Source organism: Mercenaria mercenaria, chromosome 2, assembly GCF_021730395.1.
Source record: "Mercenaria mercenaria strain notata chromosome 2, MADL_Memer_1, whole genome shotgun sequence".
Classification (NCBI taxonomy): Eukaryota; Metazoa; Mollusca; class Bivalvia; order Venerida; family Veneridae; genus Mercenaria; species Mercenaria mercenaria.
The window spans coordinates 105,830,859-105,855,942 of record NC_069362.1 but is presented as its reverse complement, the minus strand read 5'-3'; the positions used below and the strand labels follow the sequence as shown (position 1 = coordinate 105,855,942).

The following is a 25,084-nucleotide window of genomic DNA, read 5'->3' as shown; positions in this document are numbered from 1 at the left end:
TGACTGATCATGTGACCAACCTGTGCATTTTGTATTGGTCCTGATCCACTTGTGAAAAGGGAGGTAAGTCCTCATCATCCATTGTGGTGCTGTAATAACATGGCAAAAACCAAAACTTTGGTGAGAAACTTTCAACAGAACTCGTAACGGTAAAATCATCCAAAAAAAATATCAGTGTTAAAACATATGAATATGTTGGGTGTTAATGAATGACACTTGAAAAATGAAACATTTTAAAATACAAAAGCATTAATTTTCAGCAAAGAACGTAAATGTGAAAAGATATGAAGTATTTTATAAATGAAAAAAAGCAATAATTAAGACACCAAAAAAAATTGAAAAATTGGCATAATTTTTAAACCGTCTTTGTAATGTTTGTATTCTAGTACTTTTTAAACTCAATTAACCTGTTCTAGTACTAATTTTAAAAATTTTATTTTTTGTGACTGTAAGTTATTGAAGTTTGCTTTATAAGATTAACATGTTTAACATGTATTATATGTGTAATACTAACACACACTTCAATAAAACACACCTCACTTCAAATAAAACAAAAGTTGTTTCTCGAACACATATGCCCTCCATATTTCCAACCAAAGGTAAAGTGGTAAGTAAACAACTGGCCAAGAAATATCAAGAGTCAAACTTTGAAAAAATGAGCCCAAATAATATGGGTCATTCAATGACCTCAAGCAAATATTTCTAAAGGTCACTTTTACTTTTGACCTTTAGCCACAATAAAAGGTAATTTTTTAATCTCATGAAATCATCAGACATTAAGTTCCATACTTTCTCCACTTTATGTTTCTCTGACTAGTTTAATGCCGTTTTTCAACAATATTTCTGTCATGCAACAGCTGGCAGATCACCTTGTCAGTGTTCCTATACTGCCTTGTTCTTCACAGGTAGCTGGCAGGGCAGAAAAATGAAGGCACACTGTCTTCTATCTAACTGCAGAACATACACTTCCCCCTGAGAGTCACTATCTCTCATCCACATTCTGTGCTTTGCCACTGAGCTAAACAACGGCCCTTCAGTTTTTGATCTGAAACCCTTTTAGACCTAAAAATTTCGGGCCTTGACTGTTACAAAAAACCAAAAAAAACATTGTCTATAGGGGTCCCTTTTTATCAAAAGGCAATCATACATTTAAACTGTCAATCAGGGTCTCAAAGTCTCTCCGTATTTGGTAAAAACAAAAAAATTTACAAAAAAACATCACCTTTTTTTTTTTTCCCTTCCCCTGACGCAGAAGGAAAAAAAACAAACCCCTAACAACTATGATAAGAAAAGGTAATAAGATTTAGGTTAGTTCATAGTTTCCTTTTTTTATCATATTTTTTTTTAAAAATGAACATTGGAGAGTTCTCTTTACTAGTTAAGTTATGCGCTTTCAAAATTTGCTGGCTGGCAGGAAAACTGTTGTAACTCCTTCAACTTACAACAAGTTAAAACAGTTTTCCACTAAATGATTGGATTGTAGTTTATCATTAAGTATATGCAAAATAAGTTTATACGGTTACTTTGTAAGTGATGTTCCTATTTTCTATAACGCTGTTTTAAAGGGAGGTAAAATTTTAATTGCTTTTTTGGGACATGTTTTTCCCTATAGCTTTAGCTGAAGGCCTTTTCGAAGGACATTAAAATTTTTAAAACATATTTCACATTTTTGTTCCAAGGGAGATTTTGCCCCCATTTATAAACTTACTCAAAGCAACATATACTTCTAGCTTCAAAACTATGAAATTAGGCCAAAAGCCAAAACAGTGAAGATTTCCTTTGAATTTTCCTAGCAAAATTCTTAATCGCCATGTGCTAGTTTGCAGAATGCGCTGCGAGTTCACATCTAATTAAGGTTTTTGACAAAAACAGGGTTTATTTGCTCTTTCTACAGGGTCCAACAGACAAAGTAAGTGAATACCAATTCGGAAAGGACCTTTAAATTTTATTTTCTTAATCCCTTTTCAAAAGAACTGCAACTGTTTTTTTTCTTTTTACTTTTAAAGTAAATTCTGGATAGTTTCAGTTTTGTTTTATCAACCTAAAAAAATTCACAGCATGATTTTAAAAATGGTACCATTTTTTGTTTTTGCATGGAATTAATATTTTTAGAAATGGTAATAAAGCTTAAGCTAAAAATCATAGGTGGTTTATGAGCAAACATCTAAAATCACAGGCTGTATGACTTTACCCTGGGTTTCTTCCATGTTTGTTTCTACCCATTTCTTTATCATAACTCGTCCTTTTTAGAAAATAAATATAATGTACTAAAATCTGTACATTACACCTTGCCAAAGCATAATTTCCTTGACAAAATCTGTAATTCTACAATTACTTATATAGCAAGTTACAAATAAGCTTAATGTGATTCAAAATAAAATCTATTTTAAGTGTAGCTTTAAGACAAATACATTTTTCCTCTCTAGATTATATCAGCATATAAATTTTTTATTTTATACCCTTTTCCGATAATATAAAAACAGGTATTAAAAAAAAATGCAATTAGGCCCAAAAAAGATCCAACAGGGCTTGTCCATATTTTTTTAAAAAATTTTAAAAGATTTATGGACAAAAACCCGTGCACTATAGCCATCTGTTTTTAAAAACTTCTCATTTCATTTTCAAAATTGAGAACTTTCAGTTCATATTAATCAATTTATATTTCAGTAATTTTAACCCCAAACAATCATTTCAAATTTATTTGAACCCAAACAGTAGACCCTTGCAACATACCACATCCCCGTTCTTTGGTCTTTATAACAATTTTGACTGCAAATTAATATTTTCTTTTGACTTTCAAAATAAGGTCTTAATAAAATAAAATTTTGGGTCCCCTTTTAGTTGCCTTTTTGGGTTTCCCAAAAATGTCTTAAAACCTTTTGGCTTTCCCCCGGTTTGGTCTTTATATATGGTGGTTTTCCCCAAGTATGGTCTTTAACCTTTTGGTTTTCCCAAGTAAGGTCTTAATACCTTTTGGCTTTCCCAAGTATAGTCTTTACACCTTTTTGTTTCCCCAGGTATGGTCTTTACACCTTTTGGTTTTCACAAGTATGGTCTTTACACCTTTTGGTTTCCCCAAGTATAGTCTACCCCTTTCTGTCTCCCCAGGTATAGTCTTTACACCTTTTGGTTTCCAAAAGTATGGTATTTACGCCTTTTGGTTTTCTCAAGTATGGTCTTTACACCTTTTTGGGTTTTCCCCCGTTGGTCCTTTCAGCTTTTTTTCTTCCCCAAGTATGGGGCCTTACACCTATTGTTTCCCCGTATGGTCTTTTTCCCAGGGATTTTTTTTGAGTGGAAAAGCGGGCGCAGCGCCCCGCCCTTTTTTCGTTTGGCTACCACCTTTAGATTTTTTAAGTTATGGTCTTTACACCTTTAGGTTTTCCCAAGTATGGTCTTACATACAGGTTTGACAGTACTTTGATCAAGATGAACTGGTATAGTTCTTAAACAATCATTAGGAAAGTTTTATGTTGAAATGGAAAACTTATTGGACAATTCAGTCTAGACAGACAATTCTAAATCTTGTGAAAGATGAAATTTTGTTTGCTAAATATTTGCAGGAACAAGCCACAGGAAGTAATTTCTTTCTTTAGGCCAGTATTACTTGATTATTTAGACTAAAAACAGACATGGTGCAAAAGATTCAATGAGACGTGTTAAGTGAATTCTGTTTCCTTACCACCAAAAAAAAGAAGATTTAAATGCCAAATTAATGACCATTTCCCCTCGGGGAGTTGTGGCTTTTGAATGTAATAAGTTACATTACAATGTTAAGGATTTTTAGCAAAACTTATTTTCTTTAGCACGTAAAAGCCCCCACCCCTAACGAACAAGAATAATAAACATCACTCATTAAGTTGAAAGTTATACGTATCATGAAAAAAACAAACTTTACAATCTTTTAAAAATCCAACTTTTTTCACTTTTTATTTTTTCTACTGTTTACACTTGTGGTTAAAGGTCATAAACTTGACTTTCGGAATTTTACCGGGAACTGTTATAAGGGATTCCTGTTTACCCATTTCCGTTTAATTTTGCTAGGTGCGGTGCGGAGCCTCATTTTTATTTTCTTCTCCTCCCGCTTGGCGTGCTTGGTAGATGCAGACGTTGGTATGATTGACTGGCTTTTGAGGTGGAGGCTAAAATTAAAAACAATTTTTATTTTTTTAAATTTTTTTTAAAACTCCCTTGAAAGGAAAGAGTTTTAGTGGGAGCAAAAAGAAATTTATCAAAACTGCAAAAACGGCTTTCTACCAAAAATGATAAAAGAATACTGGGTTAAAAACCCCAAAATTTCCTATTACTGTTATTTGTTTTAGGAAACAAAAAATTTCCCCTTAGTAAATCAAAAAGCAAAAATTCTACCAAGGGGGTTTTGGATTTAAATTTCTCCCAGGAGGGGTAAATGCTGTCCATTCCAAATGGGTAGTCTTTTTCGTGGAAAAAAATTTCCGGTTACCTGGCAAAAATTTTAATCCCGAAAAAAAAATCTACTTTTTTCCATTTTTTAGTTTGAAAATTTTAAAAATTTAAAACTTTTCCCAAAGCAAAAAAATTATCCAAACGCTTTTTTTCGCCAAAAAATTTCCGTTTTTTACCTTTAGGTTTTGGATTCCTGAAGTTTTAAAAAAAAATCTTTCCTCTCCCGGTTAAAATTGTAATACAAGCAAAAGACTTCTTACATTGAATTTTCTATATAATCCTTGGCCGCCAACATTTTCATGTAAGTCGAGAAATCTGAGGAGGGGAAAAAACGGTTTGGCACCCCTTTGAGGTGATTACGGGTGAGGGGTTGGGTTTTTTTAGGGTTCTTGCCGAATATCGAGGAATGCTATTCGAGCTCTAGCATCATTCTGATTAACATCCACATCAGTTCGGTGTTCCCTAGATTTCGGTCCGTCAATCACTCCGTTCTGTTTAACTGTACCATTAGGTATGATTTCAAGATCATCTTGCTGATCCATAAACTCTTCATCCATATCCATGGAATTTTTACGCAGTCTACGGCTTGGTGAGCGACGATTGGGAGGCCCTGCTGGTTTCTTAAACTATAAACAAGAGCAAAATTTTAATTCAATAACATAGTAATAAACACTCACCCAGCTATACAATTCAACTGAATTATAAAGAGCAAAGTGTTTTACCAGAATTAAAATATTCATAGAATACTATATAAAGTGCAAAGACAAGAATTTCTATTTCTTCTTTCAATCTAAAAACAAAGGCCCCGAGGGCCTGAGTGGCTAATGATTTTTCTGCGTAATCTACCGTTTCAGTTGTTTTTAGTTTTTTTTCCCAAATAAAGAGAGATTTGTTACAAAAAAAAAAGAACATTCGGTCGATTCCTAGTCTTTGATGAATTTTAAAATATTTAAACCCAATTATTTCTCTAAAATTTGGGGGGTTGCAAAATAAAAATGTTGAAAATACAAATAAATTTGACAGCTGACACTAAGTTAATTGACAAAAATGACAATTTATAATTTAAAATTTTTGCGCGGACTGCCACATACAATTTGAACGGTTTTTACGAAAAGAATGTATTTTACGATTTTAATGGGCTTGGCGATAGCCTTTTCATATGTTAGGTATTGTTCTTTATATTATAAGTGATGTCAATTTAAGTATACTTTTCTTTTGCGTTTAGAGATAAATGTATTAAATGTTGCGGGGTCAAATTATGTAAACCCATATTTTAAATGCGTTTTTTTTTGTTAAAATATAATTTATTCTATTTCGTTTTTTAAACCCCCTTTAAAAAAAATGTCGTTATCCCCCAAGCCATCCACTTTTAATTATCCCTTTTGATTCATTAGACAACAGGCCTGACTGGGAGAAAAATGTTTTTGAGCCATTTTTTTCGGGTCGGGGCAGGGGTTTGGGATGGGAAGGGGTGTTCTTTCCGCTGTTAGGGCTGTAAAAGGGGGGAAGGGGGTGGGAGGAACCCTCCTGCAAGTAGGGTTTTGGGGTATTTCCACAAGAAATTTTTGAAAATGCAGACCCTTGATAAGCCTTCGGGCGTTTTTTAAAGGAAAAACTTCTGTTTAATTTTAAATATTACCTAATTCTTTTTAGTATTACAATATCCCAAAAAATTTTATGCACTTCATCTTTTTCTTTCAATCATCCCCAGATAGAATTGAGTCTGATTTTGATTATTGTAGGTGTAATAAAAAAAAATTCTGGAATATTTCTGTTACAATATTTTCTATCGTATGTTACTTGAATGTTTAAAAAATTTTATAACACAGCTGATATTTACCCAAAAATTTTATCCGGGGCGATTCACTTTTCTCCGTTTCAACAAAATATTTTACAAATTGTGATGTACGAAACATTTAGCAGCAATTGGCAGTATTTCTTGAAGTTTACGGGTTAAATTTCCTCTTATTTAAACTTTTTATAAAAAAAGCAGTCAAAACAGCCCCCCCATAGCAACTACTTTCGATTTTAAAAACAAGAAAAAACAATTTAAGTTTTGCGGGTTTGTTTATTTCTCGAAAAATAAGAAATAAAATCATTTTTAATATCAGTAGTAACTAAACAAAACCCGTAAGAGTTCTTCTTCCGATAATTATCCTTTACTGACTGCAAAAATTTAACCCCCGCAATTTTCATAGAAAACGTTGTTTTAACAGGTCACGCCCCTGTTTGAGACAAGGTCCAAATTAGTAAGGATTTTTCCGCGAAGTCCGCGGGAAGAATTAACGTACTGCACATATTTATTGGGTATTTAAAATGAAGCTGTCTAATTTAATTTCATCGATGTGGTAAACTCTTTTATAAGAGACCTTTTCCCAAAGCTTTCAAAGGGACCCACTCAATAAAAAACTAGCAGTATGTTCTGGAACTATATTTTTTTTTTCGTGGATGTTTTCCAAGCTTTTAAGCCTGCGCAATTTTTAAAAAGCACAGCGAATAAAAATTTTTTTTTTGCGCAAAAATTTTAAAGTTTTTTTTTTTTGAAAGGCGAGTAACAAATGGATAATTTGGTAGTAATTTATATGCGTTTTTATTTTAAGTTGTGAAACATATTTGCTTTTTGTGACAAAAAGGGGAAAAATTTTTTTGTAAAACCCTATCATATGCGCAAATGTATTTCCAAATCCTGCAGAATCGTTATGCGTGTTTATGTTAAGAGTTACCGCGGAAAAAAAAATACTGGTTCTTCGGAGCCAATTTCAAGTCATAAATTGACGAACTCGTATTTGGTTGCAAATAGGGTTTTTTAAAAATAAATGAACTTCATTCGATCAATGAACCCTTTTAAATTAGAGACAATCTAATGGGTACACACTTCGCTGTGTTGTGAGGCCATTTAAGAAAGAGAAATCGGGCGATAGCAAGGACTGTCAAACGTTTAAGCGTTTAGCTGACTCAAAAAAGCAAAAAGACTTTTATAATAAATCCTTTGAAATACAGTCTACTGCAGAAAATTCCCTCAATTATCTTATTTTGTCTTCTTATGTATAAGTTTTTAAAAAACAATTCAAAATAATTAAATTATTGGATCATTATTAGGTACAGGTATTTATTTGTTTTTGTGTAAAAAAGAAAAGCTTTCACAAATGACATTGCCACAAAGAAATTGTGTGTTGTGGGGACCAGAGTAATACATGTAAAACAAACAAACTTTCTTGAACTATATTGTACCCATTTTATATCTTACCACTGAAAAATCCCAGTGAAAAATAAACTTGATATTTTTCACTGTGAAAATACTAGATATATTTCATTCTTTAGTAAAATTCCCGTAACTATGAAACCATAATAAAAAAAAAGTTTTAATCAAACCTGTAAGTTAAATATGATGCATCATTTTGGGGTGGATCAGATGTTCTCCTTATTTTTTCAAATCCTTCCTGTTCCTTGATCAATTCATCCTCCACCTCTCTGGTTAACTTTGTTTTCTTTTGTCCATATTAGGGCACTGAAATAGAAAAAATATTTCTTTCAGTAAAAATATGTAACTTTTCCTTCTCTTAATATTTTTCATGTTTTCTGAAATTTTGTAAAATTTATCAATTTTAAAAAATTTGCATTCTTAAAACCCCTTATTTCAGAATTCACTATTACAGTTCCCCGTAAAATAAAATTTTAACTGAATTTTTTTCCCTAATAAAATAAATGAGCCCCCCCCTGTTAAAAACCAAATAGTGCATTTGCGACCGATGGGTCCAGACCACCGCACACTGCGCAGTCTTTTCAGGGGTCCATATGTTTTGGTAAAGGTTTCTCAATTGAATAGTGTCTAAAAGCGAAAAGCATGGATCCCCACCAGACTGGCGGGGCGCGGCTGGCTGGTCCATGCTGGTCACAAAAACACTAAAGTTGGTGTTTTCTGGTGCGCCCGAAATGAAAAAGCAATTAGTCCTTATTTTTAAAATTTACTGCAGCTAATCAATGTAATAAATTACGATATCTTCTTTTAAATCAGAAATTGCCAGATTTTTTTTTACATACATCTGATCAATTTCTTTTAAATTTAGACAAATGAGACATCAAGTCACTAATTAACAATCTTATCCTTCAAACAATCATTTCAGAATTCACTGAAGTCTTATCACCTATATTTTCCCATAATGCAAGAGGCTGTTATAACATGCATTCAATGCTTATTTTCATTAGAAATTTACCGAAGCGAGACATCACGTTTTCAAACAACTGTCATATGTCAGAATTCACTAAACATCCTCCTCAAATATTTTCCCCCATAATGAAAACTGTTTTTTTCCTAAAAAATATCATTCAATTTTTTGTTGCAAATTTTCATTAGAAATTAATTTGAGACTTCAGTCATTAATTCTATCCCTTTAACGACCAAGTCACTGCAGAATTCATGACAAGCTCATCACTTACCATATATCTTCCAGTAAAAAAAAGTTAACCGGGAAAAGGGTTTTTTTCATAAAATTCCCCCATAAAATAAATTTGGCCCCACCATGAGAAAACCAATAGTGCATTTGCAACCCTCATGGGTCATGACCCGCTTGCACGTCCCCCGCGTTGGTCATGATCAATGCTTTCGCTAAAGGTTTCTCTTACGCAAAAGGCCCTTTAAAGCGAACAGCATGGTCCTGACCAGACTGGTGGTGCCAGGTGGTCAGGACCACGCTGGTGCAAATGCACAATGTTTTATTTTTTCATGGCACAGCTCAAATGAAAAAACACTTAACTCCCCGGGGTTTTCATTTCTTTGAAGAGAAAACAAACCAATCAGAGCACCATTTCCGTTACATAATTTATAAATTTTCCCCAATGAGTAAAGGCGCTTCATGCTATTTTATTTTTGTCATTTTCTAATTAATTAAATTTCGACCCTTTGAGATCCACTGAGAATGAGGGCAGGTTAAAAACAAAAACATGATTTGTTTCAAGTTCTTATTTTTTTCTGACGTGCATTATTATTTTGGATATATTTTTATCTAAACCCGTTAAAAACCCTTTTAATATTGGTTTCACTGAATACATTTTGAAATGTTCTGAAAAATTTTGGATTGGGTACAATGTCCAATTTAAACAAATTTTTTTTTGTTAAATATTCAAATAAACTTTTGGGGTTTTTTTCCCATTAATGCAACTTTTGGTGGTAAAGAAAAAATTAAAAAAGGGAAAAAGGGGGATTCAATATATATTCCTATTTAAAGGAAAACAAGTAAATGTTCTTGCAGTTACAATCAATGCAGAGGTTTTAAATTAAATGAAATTTTCCTCGTAAAAGCGAAATATTTTTCAAAGGGGTTTTTTTTTCGTATAATCGCAAGGCCCCCCCATCTCGCAAAAATTTAAACCTCACGTAAATTTCACCATTTTATAATTCAAATTCAAAGTAGGATACCATTTTTACAATTTCACGAATACTAAACCTCGCACGATCAAAATTTCAAATTCGTGAAATTTTGACCCAGTGAAAGTATGTGCTTTTATAGTATACATAATTTTAACCCTTATATGTCTTCTATGTAAAATAGTTCATCAAATATAGTAGCACTATTTCTTTGCTGCTATAAATAGGTTGTCCAGACATCCTTCTTAGCATACATTAAAAGAAAACGTGTGTCATTTTCCAATTAAGAAAGTGAATTTTTCAGACATATTTGTATATTCTGCATCATTTATATACATTATGTTTTGTACTTCAAACAAGGTTTCACATTCTCAATATGAAACCTTGATTGAAATACAAAATGATCCTTAATAAAATTCCAAGACATTTCCCTGGTAACTTTTAAATTCCCTAATATTTTCTTCCTTTTCAAAATTTTCCTGGATTTTTTTCCCCCATAGATTGAAACACCATGTTTTGCGGTCCTGCATTTTTTAAAATTCTTTTCCTCCTTTGTAAGAATGTTCACAATATAAAGTAGTGTGGGAAAGGGTGTAACTTTTCATTGTCTCGTTTTATTTTTCAAAAGTTTACATGATACAACTGACTATTGTTTTACCAACAATTTTTGTAACAATTTGTCAATCGAAAAATCATGCTACAGCCAGATTGACAAATATTTTTCTGCTACTGGAAATAAACTGAGGAAATGATGGAATTTCATAGAGTCTGAAAGTAATCAGGGTTTTGAATGGCTTTCTTGGTTTTTTAATCCTTGTAATACAAACTGCAACATAGTTCTCAAAATGGTTGATTCTTGTCAAGCCATGAAATTGTCATGCAAGTACTGCATTTTATCTCTACACTGAAGAATGCATTTATAAGGTCTACAGAAGAATTTGCGTAGACTTATATCAGTCTTTAACTTCATTTTCTTTTTTTAACAGTAAAGCAATAGAAAAGTTATTCAGAAAGGTCATCTGGAGCTAAGGCAAGTAGTGACAAAAACAAATTTTGCACTACACTTCAGTCATTGTATATGTTAATCTCACTGAAAATAATGAAAGTTTAAAATATTTGTTACAAGGCATCCATATCTAAGTACCATTAAAACTACCATTAAAACTATCTTGTTACCTTGAAATTCAAGATATCAAGTTTCAAAAATAATTTTACCTCAAATAAATAAACAAACAAACATAATAGCCAAATATCAATAGTACCTGAGTTATGATAATGCCTTTATTCTCGAACATTTCAAATGCCTTCGATTTAGGTTTCTGTTTCACAGGTTTTGTTAAAGCATCATTGTCCTGGTTATTGGACGTCTCGAACATTTTCATTCGATCTTTCACACCAGCATTCACCGGAGTACTGAAAACATAAATCAGATTCTGTGTCTTTGCTGCGAAAAACAAATGGCAATTTTATAACCTTAAGACTGCAACAAATTTTGCAAAGTCTGTAATTTTCGCTGAGAAGGCAGGTTTTAATGTTAATATATAACCTCATTCACCAAGATCAATGATAACAGACAAGACTTCATTGTCTAGCAAAAGTGCATGTTTCTTTTCCTTGCAAGAAAAAAAGAAATTTAAGAGGACCTTAAACTGTTTATGTTAAATTTACTTTTAGATTAACACAAAGCCAGAGAAATGAGAAAATCATTCTTTGAAAAACATCAGGTATACATTCCTGGATTTTCCATTCCAGTTTTTAAAATGATATTATAGAATACAGCATATCTGTCTACGCATTATTTAGGCACAGTTCAAGAGATCCTACATCTTTACTAATTCTATGTTGAGCTACCACATATGTCCATAAATGTGACACTTTGTTAAAGCAACATTGCAATATCTGAATTGTAAAATGCTCATTGGTATTTAACTTAAGTTTTAAAAGCCTTTTCTCAGGAAACAGATACCTTTGTGGTGCAACGATAATTTATACTCAGACAAATAAATATCCTACTTAGCTGGGATGTCTTAACATCATTTTACATTTTTTTCTCAATTATAACCTCCCTTCCATTGTCAGCCTGAAGTCTCTGCTACTTTTCATGTAGCAAATAAAATTCTAGACAGGAGGGCCCCTGGACTCCCACTCTACTTTGCAATTCCCACCTTCAGCTTCAATGATCAATCAAACCCCTGACTGAGAATACTTAAATAGATACATTATTACTACCTAACAACTACCTCTTCAAAATACCTATTTGCTGCAAGAGTTGTCTTTCTTTGTAATCACAGGTATAGCAATTATCTCAAAAATTCTTTTATTTAATATTTGATTAAAACTTTCAGAAAAACAAGTTTGTAAAACAATTTCTTTTAATGTGGAAGACCTATTAAACAAATTTCTTATCTTTTGTGACACCTCTGAAAAAGTATAGTGCTATCTTTAAATAACTTTGCAAGGTCAATATTCAGAAAGACACATTCAATGTATCAGATTCAATCTTGAGACTATATCATACCAGTCTTAATTCTATGCTCAGGTCTCTGTAACACTTAACCTTTATTTTGTTATATTTCCAGAATGGACTGGTCCATCATTTAATTTTGGTAGTACCAATGATTCAAAGGGGTGTTCACTGAAAATTAATTGACTGAATGGCGAACAGTGCAGACCATGATCAGCCTGCACGGATGTGCAGACTGGTCTTGGTCTGCACTGGTTGCAAAGGCAAAATCACTTGCCGCCAGCAGGCTAAAGGTTAAACAAAACTTTAATTATTTGCTCATGGTCTAATTTTGGAGTAAACAAAACCTGGACGCAACTATTCAACTTACCTATTGAGATCATTTTGGCTACTGTTACTAAATACATGTAAATCTGCAGCTGAAAAGAAAAAAAATCACTGTTTAACATCTATTTTACAAAATCAAATAAAAAAATTTAAACTGAAAGTCACCTATTACGCAAGAAGGCAACAATCTAGTGTAACTAATACGTAGGTTAACCTTGATCTTTCCTGGAGCAAGTATGACAATATTTCAAAGTAACACTAAATGCTTAGTTTCAAAACTAATCAGATTCATTACTGAACAAAAATTAGGTTACAACAAATAAACAAAGTGCCGTTCCATGATTTCTAGCAATAGCAATGAGTCGCCTAGCCTGCTATTTAATTCAAGAAAACTAGTTCATTTCCATGATAACTTCATGAGATGTTCATTTCTACAAATATTACCTCAGATTCAAGAAAACTCTTTGAATACTTATATTATATCTTACTTGGACAACTTTCATATTATATTGCATTGTAAATCAAAATAGCAGACATTTGTTTAAGATTAGACAATAGCCACCTTGGGCTAGCATGTTGTAGACAGTATTTTGACAGTCCTGCCTGTCTAAGGAATACTTGATGTCCTATATAAAGGGCTCATTGTAACTTAAATGTGTCTCCAAAATTTATAATCATATTTTACATGTACAAACAAAGCTGGACATCTTGTGTTTCTAGTTATCAATAAACTAAGAAAATGCCCTGTAAAATCCTATACCAAATCATGTCATGAATACTATATATTGAATCTTTGTAGACTTACATTGTATAATAATTTAAATAAGGGCTGCTAGGAAGACAGCATGTTTGACTATTTGGAAATGTTTGCCAACAGAGAAGTGAAAATGACAGAAAACGGTGACTGCAATTGATAAACTGAACAGATTAGATGGGGGTGTGGGTGGTGCAGTAGTTAAGTACGAGTAATGAAACTGAGAAGATTGCCATAAAACTATAACCAACATTATTACAATATCTGACCTAGTAGTAAGGAACCTCAGTTAAAGTACACAGCATTATATTATAATATATAAAACTTTGGATTGAGTTCATTAAAAGATACCTGGTTCACTTTGGTCCTCTCTAATTGTTGTATCTATACTAGCATTCAGAAGTGATGACTCGTCACCAAATAAATGTCCTATCACAGTTGCTTTTATGGCTTTATCCACAAACCTGCAAGGAAAGTAAAAATAAAATGAAGTTTAACATAGGCTAAAGTGTTCCTTAGCTATTGAGCACAAAATATTTTCAGTCTTGAGGTCACTTTGAGCTTGATTCTTGAAGCATGCACACACGCACACACACACACAAAAGAACAGGGATAATCTACAGACTACGGAAAATCATCCTATAGTTTGACAATTGTAGGCCAAAGTGTTCTTGATTATTGAGTGGAAACTATTTTCAGATTAGGATAACTGTGACAAAGACCTTGACAAATGGATCCTAAAATGATAGAGATCATCTACTGACATATTAAGCTGAAACTGTTTCCAGTCTCGGGGTCACTGTGAACTTGAATTTTCTCATAAGTAACCCCAAAACAATAGGAGCTAACTACTGACTGACTGACTGAAGGCCAGTACTTAGTCTCAAGGTCACTGCAACTTTGACCTCTAACTAACTGACCCCAAAAACAATAGGGGTCATCTACTTTCTACAGGGCATCATTCTATAAAGTTTGTAGACTGAAGACCTAAGTGTTCTTAATCTTTGGTTTCTGGTTGGGAATCTTTTCAATTCTGAGACAACTGCAACACTGACCTACTGACCTGCAAAAAATAGGACTAATCTACTGACAACAGGATCTTACAGGCAATCATCCTGTCAGGTCTGACCAATGTGAAACCAAGTTTTCTGTAGTTATTAAGCAGAAACCAAGTAATCTACTGACCAGCAGACAGACTGACAGATCGATCATTAGCAAAACAAAATACCCTTATTCTTCAAACAGGAGCATTAAAGTAATACTGTGGCTAGGCAGAAACTGAATCTTTGTCTGTATCCTGTATAATCACCCCCACCTACACACAATACTGTTTTAATCTTTTAAAATCTTGCCCCACTCGTATGACAGGTTTTTCCCATTATTTTAAATTTTTCTGTTTTATCAAATTTCCCAATCTAACCAATCTTTTCGCAGAAATGCTGATGATGGATTAGGAAATAAACATGGTGGTTTCAAGGCCATTCACGGTCTGCAATTCCAGCACATAAACACATACTAGACGATGACTAATATATCCCAGTTTCAAATTCATTTTTTAAAAATCCTCGACATGGACTTAATATATAGTGAAATATATCAGTCTAGTAATTTACCGTGCATTTCAAATGCAGATGTACAAATATTTAGACAGCTGTAGCCACTGAAATAAGGGAGAAATATTGCCTTTGTCTGCCATAAAACGGAATAAATTAATCATTAAGGCTTGATAGGCTTTCTAGACACTCCGTTATTTACTAAAACACAATGATAGTCTTATGATAATAACTGCCTTATTGTTGCATATTTTAATTTTATGTAAAATGCAATCTATCTTGTAAAATGCAATCTAATCTACCTTTCAAAAAAATAATGACAATAATAAATGGTGACATTTCGTAAAAAGTATATTACTATGTTGTAAACAGATTGATAATAGCTATCAATAACTTTTCTTGACCTATACTTGCTGTCAGTCTATGATATCACATGACAATAACAATCTAAGCCTATAATTTTAAACTGATACTCAAACTACAAATAAATCAAGGACACAGCAAACGTTTTAAAGCAAATATAAAATTTCGAATAATTGAACGAAAATTCTATCAATAATAAAGAAATAATATAAAATTGAATTTAAATCAAATGCTTAAATCATCTTTATTTTTTCCTATGAAATATATCAATGAAATATTTCTTACCAATGCCACAGATCTGCTATTCCAACTGAAATAACTTCCATTATATTTCCCATTGATAAAATCTTTATCTGATCAGAACATTCAAAAAAATAGGTAACTATACAATCCATTCACAGAAATTTATCTTCCTTCTTTGCAGTATTTATAATTTATTAACTTCTCTGTGCACGTTTCCTGCACTACCATCTTAAGAGAGTTACAAACCCTTTAACATTGACAAGCAGTATTGGTGATGTAATCCTATCTGACATTTCACATTACTATAAATAGCACAAATTTATAGGTGCAGCTCCTGTCAAATATTTTATGCTATAAATAGAACACATAATAGGTGCAGTACCCCTAAATTATTATGTGGTAAATGCAAGTAATAATTACAATGAGAAAAAAAGTTTATTACAAAACAACATGAATGATGCAATTTAACTAAATCTTACCATCATATACATGGAATTATGAAAGTAGATTCCAACTTTAAGAATCATGTGAAAATATCGAAGTTTTTATTACCTCTTGTGAATTTCCTATATTGGACTTTTGCCAATGGTATGCAATGTGTATTTATTGTTTACTGTTTATCATACTTGATGACATTCAATTTTGGGATTCCATTCTGAGACCATTCATTGTATTAAGTGTTTATAAATATTATGTATAAACACCTATATTTAGGACCTTGCAAAAATGTCAGATTTTATTTTTAAAAACATAACTTTTATTTATAAACTCAGGTACTAGACTGTCCCTGCAAAACTATTCAAAATATCTAAGGATTGCTTTGGAACTTTAGTAAGACCAGAGCAGAAGCAGTGGCCCTGAGTGGTAACACTGTCTAACTATGAAACCAGGAGTAATGAGTTTGAGCCACTGCTCATCCATCTAAAACTACTAACATTAGGATATGAGTCCCATGTACAGATCTTTTACACCTGGAACGCTATAAAAACATTTATTTTTTATCTATTTGGGTTTTACGGCGCACCAATACAGTATAGGTTAAAAACATGGTATCTTCTGGAATCAGAACATCTTCTAGTCCAACTGAAAATCACTAGCAGTCTTCTGGAAAGCTGCCTATAGAGGTTTCTGGTAGCCACTATGAATAAGCTTTCAAATTTACTAAGGACTGCATAGGGGCTTTCTAAGGATTGCAGAGGGACTTAAATTGGCAGACATGTCATGAAATTGTCTATGTTTGCACTTCTCTACAAAATCAATATTCAATGTATACAGAGAGGCTCCTAACAAATGTATCTGACACGGATGAGGTGAAAAGACAAACAATGCCACTGACAGCTGTTTGTTTCATTCCAAAACATAACAAAATGCTGTCAATAAATGAAACATTTATAACAAACTTCCTTTCGATTATATAAAAAGTTGCCCTAAAATACTCCGTTTCTACTCCATAATGATGAGGTAAAAAGATGAGTTTGTTACTAAAAAGTAAAATAAGATATTGAAAGCTATTGATCCTCAAAAAACATTGCAAAAATTCATTGTAAAGGGAAAAACTATCCACTAGTTCATGAATACAAGATAATTAACCTGCAGAAAGTAGACCAAAAGACTGAAGCAAATGTTTTCAAGGATGATCTGACTCAGGACAATTTGTCTATCTTTGATACACGAGGGGAAATTGTCAGTTACTTGCAGACAGCAAGTTTGTACTGGTACAGAATCTAGGAAACACCATTTTATCACCAAGAAACCCTTGAAAAATGGTGCTTTAACCCCCGAAAAAATATTTCATATGTTTGATATTTGTGCAACAAACAAGATCCAAGATGAATAGTTTTTGACCTCCACCCAAGTACACAATTGATGCTTCTTTAGATCTCTCTACCTGACTTTATAATATTTTCTAAAACTAGGTTTTTAATGTACTTCAACACCCAGATGAAATAATTTTGCAATTCTGCATGACAGCAAGCCATATGCCCACAAACTGTTTCATAGACTTAGTAAATCAAATCTGTAGCTAACTTTAAACATCACCATTTTTTTCACTACACTACGCAGGCAACACAGAAAACAACATTATAATCTTTCAATTCTACACCCAGTACTTACTCTGAAGTTCTTGCTGATGGTACAGGTGATTCAACCAGACTGAAACCACTGTCACTGTCAAATATAGAAATATGAAAGTTAAATACACAATTTTGCACCTTCACTTCTCATATACTGCTGCTGTCGTATTCACACTCATCAATGTGGCCCAGGTTCAATTCCTGGTAGCAGTTAGAAATACTGGAAAGCAAATATAATTATTGGTCCCTTGTTTTGTGCAGCCATGTAAAAAACTTAGAAATGATTAATTTTCAATACTTTCATATCTGCTTATAACCACTAAGTTTATCTTTACTGTAAGAAGGAAGTCCCTGTCCTACACCCTCAAAATTCATCTGCAATGCATCTCTTTTTCAACTAAAAAACTTGACCTTAATATCAAATTTTGGAACTGGAAAAAAAAAAGAATCAGCCAAAAAACAAATTTCTACAAAAGTAAGTGCATGGCTGAAGACTGGTGAAAAAAAGTGACAAATGCATCAACTGCTACAAAAAAAGTTCCAAGTTACAAATTCGAGAAGTAACTGCAAAACTCAACATCAAGAAAGTTACAAGATGGTTACACAATCAACACAGATGCCACCTTATAACTGCACTGTGGCTGTCTACATTATAAATATACCTGTCTAAATGGAATGGGGACAATCTGCCAGTCATTTCATCATCGCTGAAGTTTGGACTACTGTACGAGTGAGAGTAACGTCCCTTGGAGGAAATGGAACTCTCGCTATGGTCTGGTTCCTCTATCTCCGGCACATGGAAACCGTCATGACCCTTCAACTTGCTCTGAAAAAGAAATCTACAAATTTACAAAGCTGTTCTGTAGATAATTAAGAGGTTGTTCAAGTGGCACTGTATATATTTATGTGTATGGAAAAATCCATGCAGACAGTAAATTAGGTATAAATTGATCTTTTAATTATTATGTTTTGCTGTCCAGAAACTTGTTTTATTTTATAAGTACTGGTATTCTGTATATCTTAATTTTGTGGATTACAATAAACAAAGAAATTCTACATTCATACTAGTTTCTTTTTTTACAAGCTAGATTTAAGAGTGTGTTAGTGAATTTTTTTAAATTATCAATATAATACCCCATGAGTTAAAATGCAGTACTGCAAATCTTATCAATAAATAAGGTGAAATATCTTCTTTAATGCCAGCTCTTGTTATTGGCAGTTTTACAAGGACAAAAAATAATCTCTTTTGCAATGAAAAGTATTTAATGTCATTTCCAGGAATTTCCCGAGAAATGAATGCTTTAACAGTTCATTTCCTAGAACGTGAAAATGTCAGTTTTGTTGAAGTTGGAAAGTGCATATAAAAATTGTAATATCTGGCAATACTTACACTAGATATTTCTGGTATGTGCAACAATCAAACAGGTGTTCAAGTGCTGAACATTGTTCACACATGATTATGCAGTGCCAAAACAATGAAGCAAAAAAAAAAAAGAAGATCCGTATCAAAGAAATACAAGGATGTGCTTTTTTTAATTTGTTAAAATCTGGCAGCAACTCTGAATAATTAATTTCCTATATTACAAAATCAATATTAATTTGTTGTTCTTCTTGGCCTGCTTAAGGCCCCTATTATTTTTATAATATCTATCAGACTCTAAGATTAAAACAGTAATGTGTTGAACAAGAATCAAGAGCAGCAACATCATTAGTATGAAAAATATCTAATATTAAACTAACTTACGTCTTACAACAAAAATTAATTAACAGTGTTTGATTATTAAATAAAACAAAAATAACTACTGTTTTATGGTTTATTTGTACTGTAAGTATCATCACTTTTCTAAGGACTGTAATAACCTGAACTTAGGAGAAAACAAAACTGAAGAATATTTCCAAACCTACAGTACTCATTTAAAATTCTGACTCCACTAATTGGCATTTCTCTCTTCGGTGAATGTCTGATCTAATGACTCAAATTCTTGCCTGATTTTCGTGGAAATCATTCTGCAACTTCATTATGAGACCAAAAAAAACTGCAATTCAATAAAACAATTCAATGTTTCAGACGAAATTTCTCCCAGCACTTGATTATCTAACAAAATTAAGGCTTTAAGACACCTTGTACATAATTCTACATTAAACTGTGATGTGTCCTGTATTATGTACACCAAATAAGTGACAATGAAATAAAAAGGTTCAATATACCACTTATATTAGGAAAAAATTGCTTAAATCTCAACCTATCTTCTATCAGATATTTGCTTCAACTTCAGATTCTTAATCATTTGAGATATTTGCACCAATTTGGTATTTATATTATTTTTTAAGACAAAACTAAAAAGGCAAAGTATAATATATTTTAAGCATCCTGTTGCCATGGTTACCTATAATTTTAAGGTATGATTGGGTACCAAGCTTAGTGTTTGATATTTTGTACATAAATTAACCCTGATAATCAATTCAGGTCATAAAGAAAATGGCACTGATATGGTAAAAAAACTCATTATCTACTGAGAGAAAATGATTACTGTTGAAACACAAACCCTGTGACTTGTATTTTCAGTTAATACAAACTAATAAAATTATCAACTACACTGTATTCTAAGTATAAGAGTGAAACAGAAAAAAGCTTTCAAAAAGTTTAACATCCATAATTTCCTTCTTTTCTTAATATGAAATTATCTTTACAAAGAAACTAATGGGCAGACAAGTGTGACTCCAATATAGCCCCTATATACTAAGGATATAATAGCTTATTTTTCTAAAGCATTCCATTTGTAATATTAGTAAATGTTAACAATATAAATAGCACAGAAACAAATCAAGAGAAAGTGATAAACAACACTAAGGGACTTTCACAGAGTTTTGGATGTACATGTTAAGGTTCAAGCACACTATAAAGGATATATGGTGTATATGCACTGCAAGGCTCATACTCAGAAGCAGAGAGTATCTAAAGCAAAGATGCTACATTATGCCTGCATGTGACATGATATAAGAACAAAAATCTACCTCAAAATTTGCTTAAGTATGAAACATTTATCACATTATGAATGAATTAAAGGCACTTGTTGCAGTTTCTTGTATGAGATGGGGCATACTTTGTATATGAACACAGTTTCGTGTTAGAAACAGAAAAATGCAAAAACAATCATAGGTCACCAGGCTTGTTATGGTTCTATCTGCCCTTAAAACTGGATTTTTCTTCAAATTTGCATATTCAAGGGCAGGTAACTCCTGAACAAGCATGGTGACCTTCGATTTTTTTCATAATTCTGTTTCTAACATGACACTGTGTTTATATACAAAGTTTTAACAAATTCTATTATTGGGAAATTTTTACCCAAAACTGCAGCATACATCCTTAAAGCCAAATTAGAGTCAGCTATGAGAAAACAATGGTCTCTAATCATTTATACGATCATAGAAAATTGAAATTACTATTTGATTAAATTATTTTGCAATAATAGTTCTTTTTATCAATTTTGTTTAAAATGCAATATTCCACTCACAGTGCAGCTTATAACTTTTACAGAATACCAAGGAAAACAGCTCTTTCACTAGAGAAAAAAATCAAATGCATGTCAATGAAAATGTTATGTGCGAACCTTAACAGAAAACCCAAGGCTTTTTTTTTTACCTATTAAGTGCTTGACACATTTAGTGCTAATGTTAAACAGAGGGAGCCAAAGCCACGCAGCATTTCTTACCTTCCTAGGCACTGGTGTGGGTTTCGAGTTTACCTCTATCTCCTCAGGTGCAAACTTGGGAGGGGGAGGTCGGGGCGGGACTAAATTGTGCTTTTTCCTCTCCTAATTAGATATGCAAAACAAGTTTATTATCTTAGTACTGAAGATTTACCGTTTAACAAAAAATATTGTAGATTATGTCAGCATTACATAAATCAAACATTTTTTTCAAATTTTCAAAATTACTGCCTAGCAACCTCAGGGGAAACATCTTTTTCAAAATCATCAGTAAACTTTGGTACCAATTTAATACAATGTCTAATAATATGCAAGAAGGCAAACAGAATCATCCCAGGAGTATTTCTTGAAATTAAAACAGGATGTTAAAATAAATAAAATTTCTACTGGTACTCTAGCATGCTCTGACACAAAAGGTGTTTTGAGGGTTTTTTGTGGGGGATAGAATCAGTAAATCTTTATACCAGTTTATCTGACTAATCATGCAAGCCAGCAGAAGTATAAATCATCCAAGAAAAATGTTCACTTGCATTTATCTAGGGGTATTAATATTATATATACTGATTTTGCAATTTCCTTCCTTAATTAACTGCAAAGTCCCTACACAATAGGAAGGTAGCACATAATCATAATCTTAGCTGCAAAGTAATTTAGCCAGCCTCTACATAGACATTATCTTCTTAGCAATAAATTTCCATTAGGGTACAGCCTTTGTCATCAGGGAAATAAATTTCCATTTTTTGCTATTGTGTTTACCACTTCTCCTTAATTCTGTATTAATGACTAGTCTCACACAAAAAGCTTCTAGTCTACGTATAAATCACCCGATTCACCACAAACAAAACATATTACTGTGAAGTCATTAGCAAAAAATAAGTCCTTAATAACCAAAAAACTCTGAACTTCTGACATATGTTGGACCACTGACACAAACTGTAGCTATCAGTGGAAGTAATTAATACCATCCCCTATCTCTTCAACACTGCTCATTAGATTTGTTCGTTTTTGTTGTCAGTCATTTTCTGAGCTTGTGGCGACTTTTCAGATTTTCATGTAATTCTAATAATTTACTATTTTCAATTCATCTTTTACCAGAAAACTTTATCTGAATGATAACTTATGTTTTGAAGTTGGATTTGCAAGGACATTGTTTTGAAATTATCTGGGGGTTTTTCTCAAGACTGGCTAGACTTTAATTCTTAGAAATACGGAGATGGGTATTTCAAAGGGGGTCCTTAATTGGAGATATACGGTTGTGTGTCATGGTATATACATGAATTTTCTTTCCAAAATATCAATAACTTCACAGTAAAAGAAACAACACTTAACAACTTATCTTATTTATCAGATAAAATTTTATTTACATTTTTTATCTTATTAAACTATCAAATATAAGAATCTACTTCCTTGTAAACAACCTGATATCCTCTCAAATCATAAAAAAACAACTTTCTAAGTTTGGTTATAAATCTCTCCTTGTTACATTGACTACTTAAAAACCTTTCCCTCCTAGTTGTTTAGCTGATCAAGTCCTTAAGGGTAAGGTAATCTTTGCAAAAGTACTTTCGAAATTAGGTCGGTATTTTTTAAAGTGCTGTCAGCCCAGAAATTTTTTTTAAATGCTTTGGTTTAATAGCAGTATTTTAGTGTTTAAGTTACCAATATAACTGCCTTGTTCCGATTTATTTCTGACTAAATGTAACAAAAGCTGTAAAAATTCAGCTAATTTTTTGTGAATACACTGCTTAGTAGGTGCTGTTTTGACAAAATGTCTGGTTTCCAGTTCACCCACACAACCACCGACTGAAAGACTGGGTCTTCAATCTGACTGGTCTAAAAAATACTAAGGATAATTCATTACCTGTCAAAATTTAACACTGAATAAAAGCTGTAACTCTAATTATAGTATAAAATACTGAGTAATAGTACTCGGCATTTTTCAGTGAATATTTAAAAATAACACAAATATCTTAAGGAAATTATAAAACTAATTCAAAATCGACCAGTTTTTAAATTGTTGTTACTGCTGTGGTAAGATCCGGTAAGTAAAGCAGTGTAAATTATCGACAAACAAGGTTAAGTATGCATTTTACGCAGTATTAAAATGCATCTCTTGTCAAAGATTACAAGCTTTTCAAGTAGATGCAAGTGTGTGCAGTCTATAAACTAAATGTGAGAATATAATTTATGTGAAAACATGACTGTGAAGTACAAATAAATGTTTAGTTTCTGTTTCTATTATAATAATATGTGCCGCACCACGAGAAAACCAACATAGTGCATCTGCGACCAGCATGGATCCAGCCCAGCCTGCACATTATGGTCAGGATCCATGCTGTTTGCTAACGGTTTCTCTAATTGCAATAGGGTTTGAAAGCGAACAGTATGAATCCTGATCAGACTGCGCGGACGTGCAGGCTGGTCTGGATCCATGCTGGTCGCAAATGCACTATGTTGGTTTTCTCATGGTGCGGCTCATATCCTTTTTCAATCATACATGTATGCAAGTATAAATAAGAAGCACATGAAAGCAAATGTAATATTCACATATTAGAGTAACTTGTGCACATATTTGCTAAGTAAAGGACTAAACTGCATTTTAAATAAAGTTGATGCATGTTTTCCTTTCCCATGTGAAATGAAAAATGATGCATTCACAAAATTTCTCTTTAAATGTGTGTCACTGTCTACCTCTATATTTCTTCTACACTTGTTGCATCAATCAATGTGCACTTTGTGTAGGCACATTCATTTATCAGGTTTTAAGGTTGCAATCTTTCTGTCTATTAAATTACTGGAATGATTTGTATTCTAAACAGAAAAGGCCACAAAACAAAAAGAAACTGTGCTTCTACAAAATGATAAATTGACTAAAGAGACAATACAAGGACACACAAATCTGTATGCAACAAATATAAATTATTCAAAACATCACAGGAATATCTTTATACTGCATTCTAACATGATCCAATTCATTTTCCTATTAAACAAAGAAGACTTTAAGAAAGTTTTCATCCAAAGATATACAGAACCATGAATCAAAATACATGTCAAGCTTTGCATTCCACAGGTTTGGCAACCCATCCTCAAAACATTCCCAACCCCGAGATATGGCATACCATCCTATATGTACCTAGTGACAAGACTGATAAACTTACCCAGTAAACGGCTGGTGGGTCTTCTGTGGCTTCTTTAAACAAACTGTTGTATTCCACTATGAACCTGTACACAATCTGGTTGGTGGAGCCCTGGTCCTTTAAGGCCACAAAGCCTTTACCACATCTATAAATAGAAAATTACGATAACAATATCAGTTATGGATAATATGTTCTTATGTCTTAATTCACACCAACACAGCTCAGGTCTTACGGTGACTTTCCAGCTTAAATAATGGAGGAAGACCCCAGTTTCTCCTCTGGGCATGATTCCAAAAACCTGTCAGCCCCTGGGTAAAACTTGAACCTTCCCTGAGCCAGCGGGATGACTGCGTAACAAGATGACTCATGCAGGGCTCAAAACCCACAGCCATGATGGGGAAGTCATTTTAAGACAGGGACCTTTACCACTGACCCGCAGAAGCCCGGTTATGTTCCTGAAGATTGCTGCTCAAGGAACGTAGCCCCAATGTACTATCAATACAAATGTGACCATTTTGTCTTAGTCAAGGTCAATAACCCTGGTGCTATTTGTCTACAAACAAGTAGCTCTACCACTCAATAAATGAGCCGTTCCATGAGAAAACCAACATAGTGCATTTGCGACCAGCATGGATCCAGACCAGCCTGCACGTCCGCGCAGTCTGGTC

The 25,084-nt window shown here is 32.9% G+C and overlaps 1 protein-coding gene across 1 annotated transcript in view; it reads right to left on the bottom strand.

Moving 5' to 3' along the window:
* The window catches only part of LOC123564813 (protein FAM13A-like), a 109,566-nt gene that overhangs the window by 31,188 nt on the left and 53,294 nt on the right, over positions 1–25,084 (bottom strand). Inside the window, exons 6-13 of the mRNA XM_053527603.1 lie at positions 24,438–24,561; positions 21,283–21,384; positions 18,232–18,395; positions 17,610–17,663; positions 13,687–13,799; positions 12,625–12,673; positions 11,020–11,203; positions 4,808–5,051 (exon numbers count right to left, since the gene is read on the bottom strand). Of these exons, the coding sequence (XP_053383578.1) occupies positions 4,808–5,051; positions 11,020–11,203; positions 12,625–12,673; positions 13,687–13,799; positions 17,610–17,663; positions 18,232–18,395; positions 21,283–21,384; positions 24,438–24,561 (1,034 nt within the window). The remainder of the gene's footprint in view (positions 1–4,807; positions 5,052–11,019; positions 11,204–12,624; positions 12,674–13,686; positions 13,800–17,609; positions 17,664–18,231; positions 18,396–21,282; positions 21,385–24,437; positions 24,562–25,084) is intronic.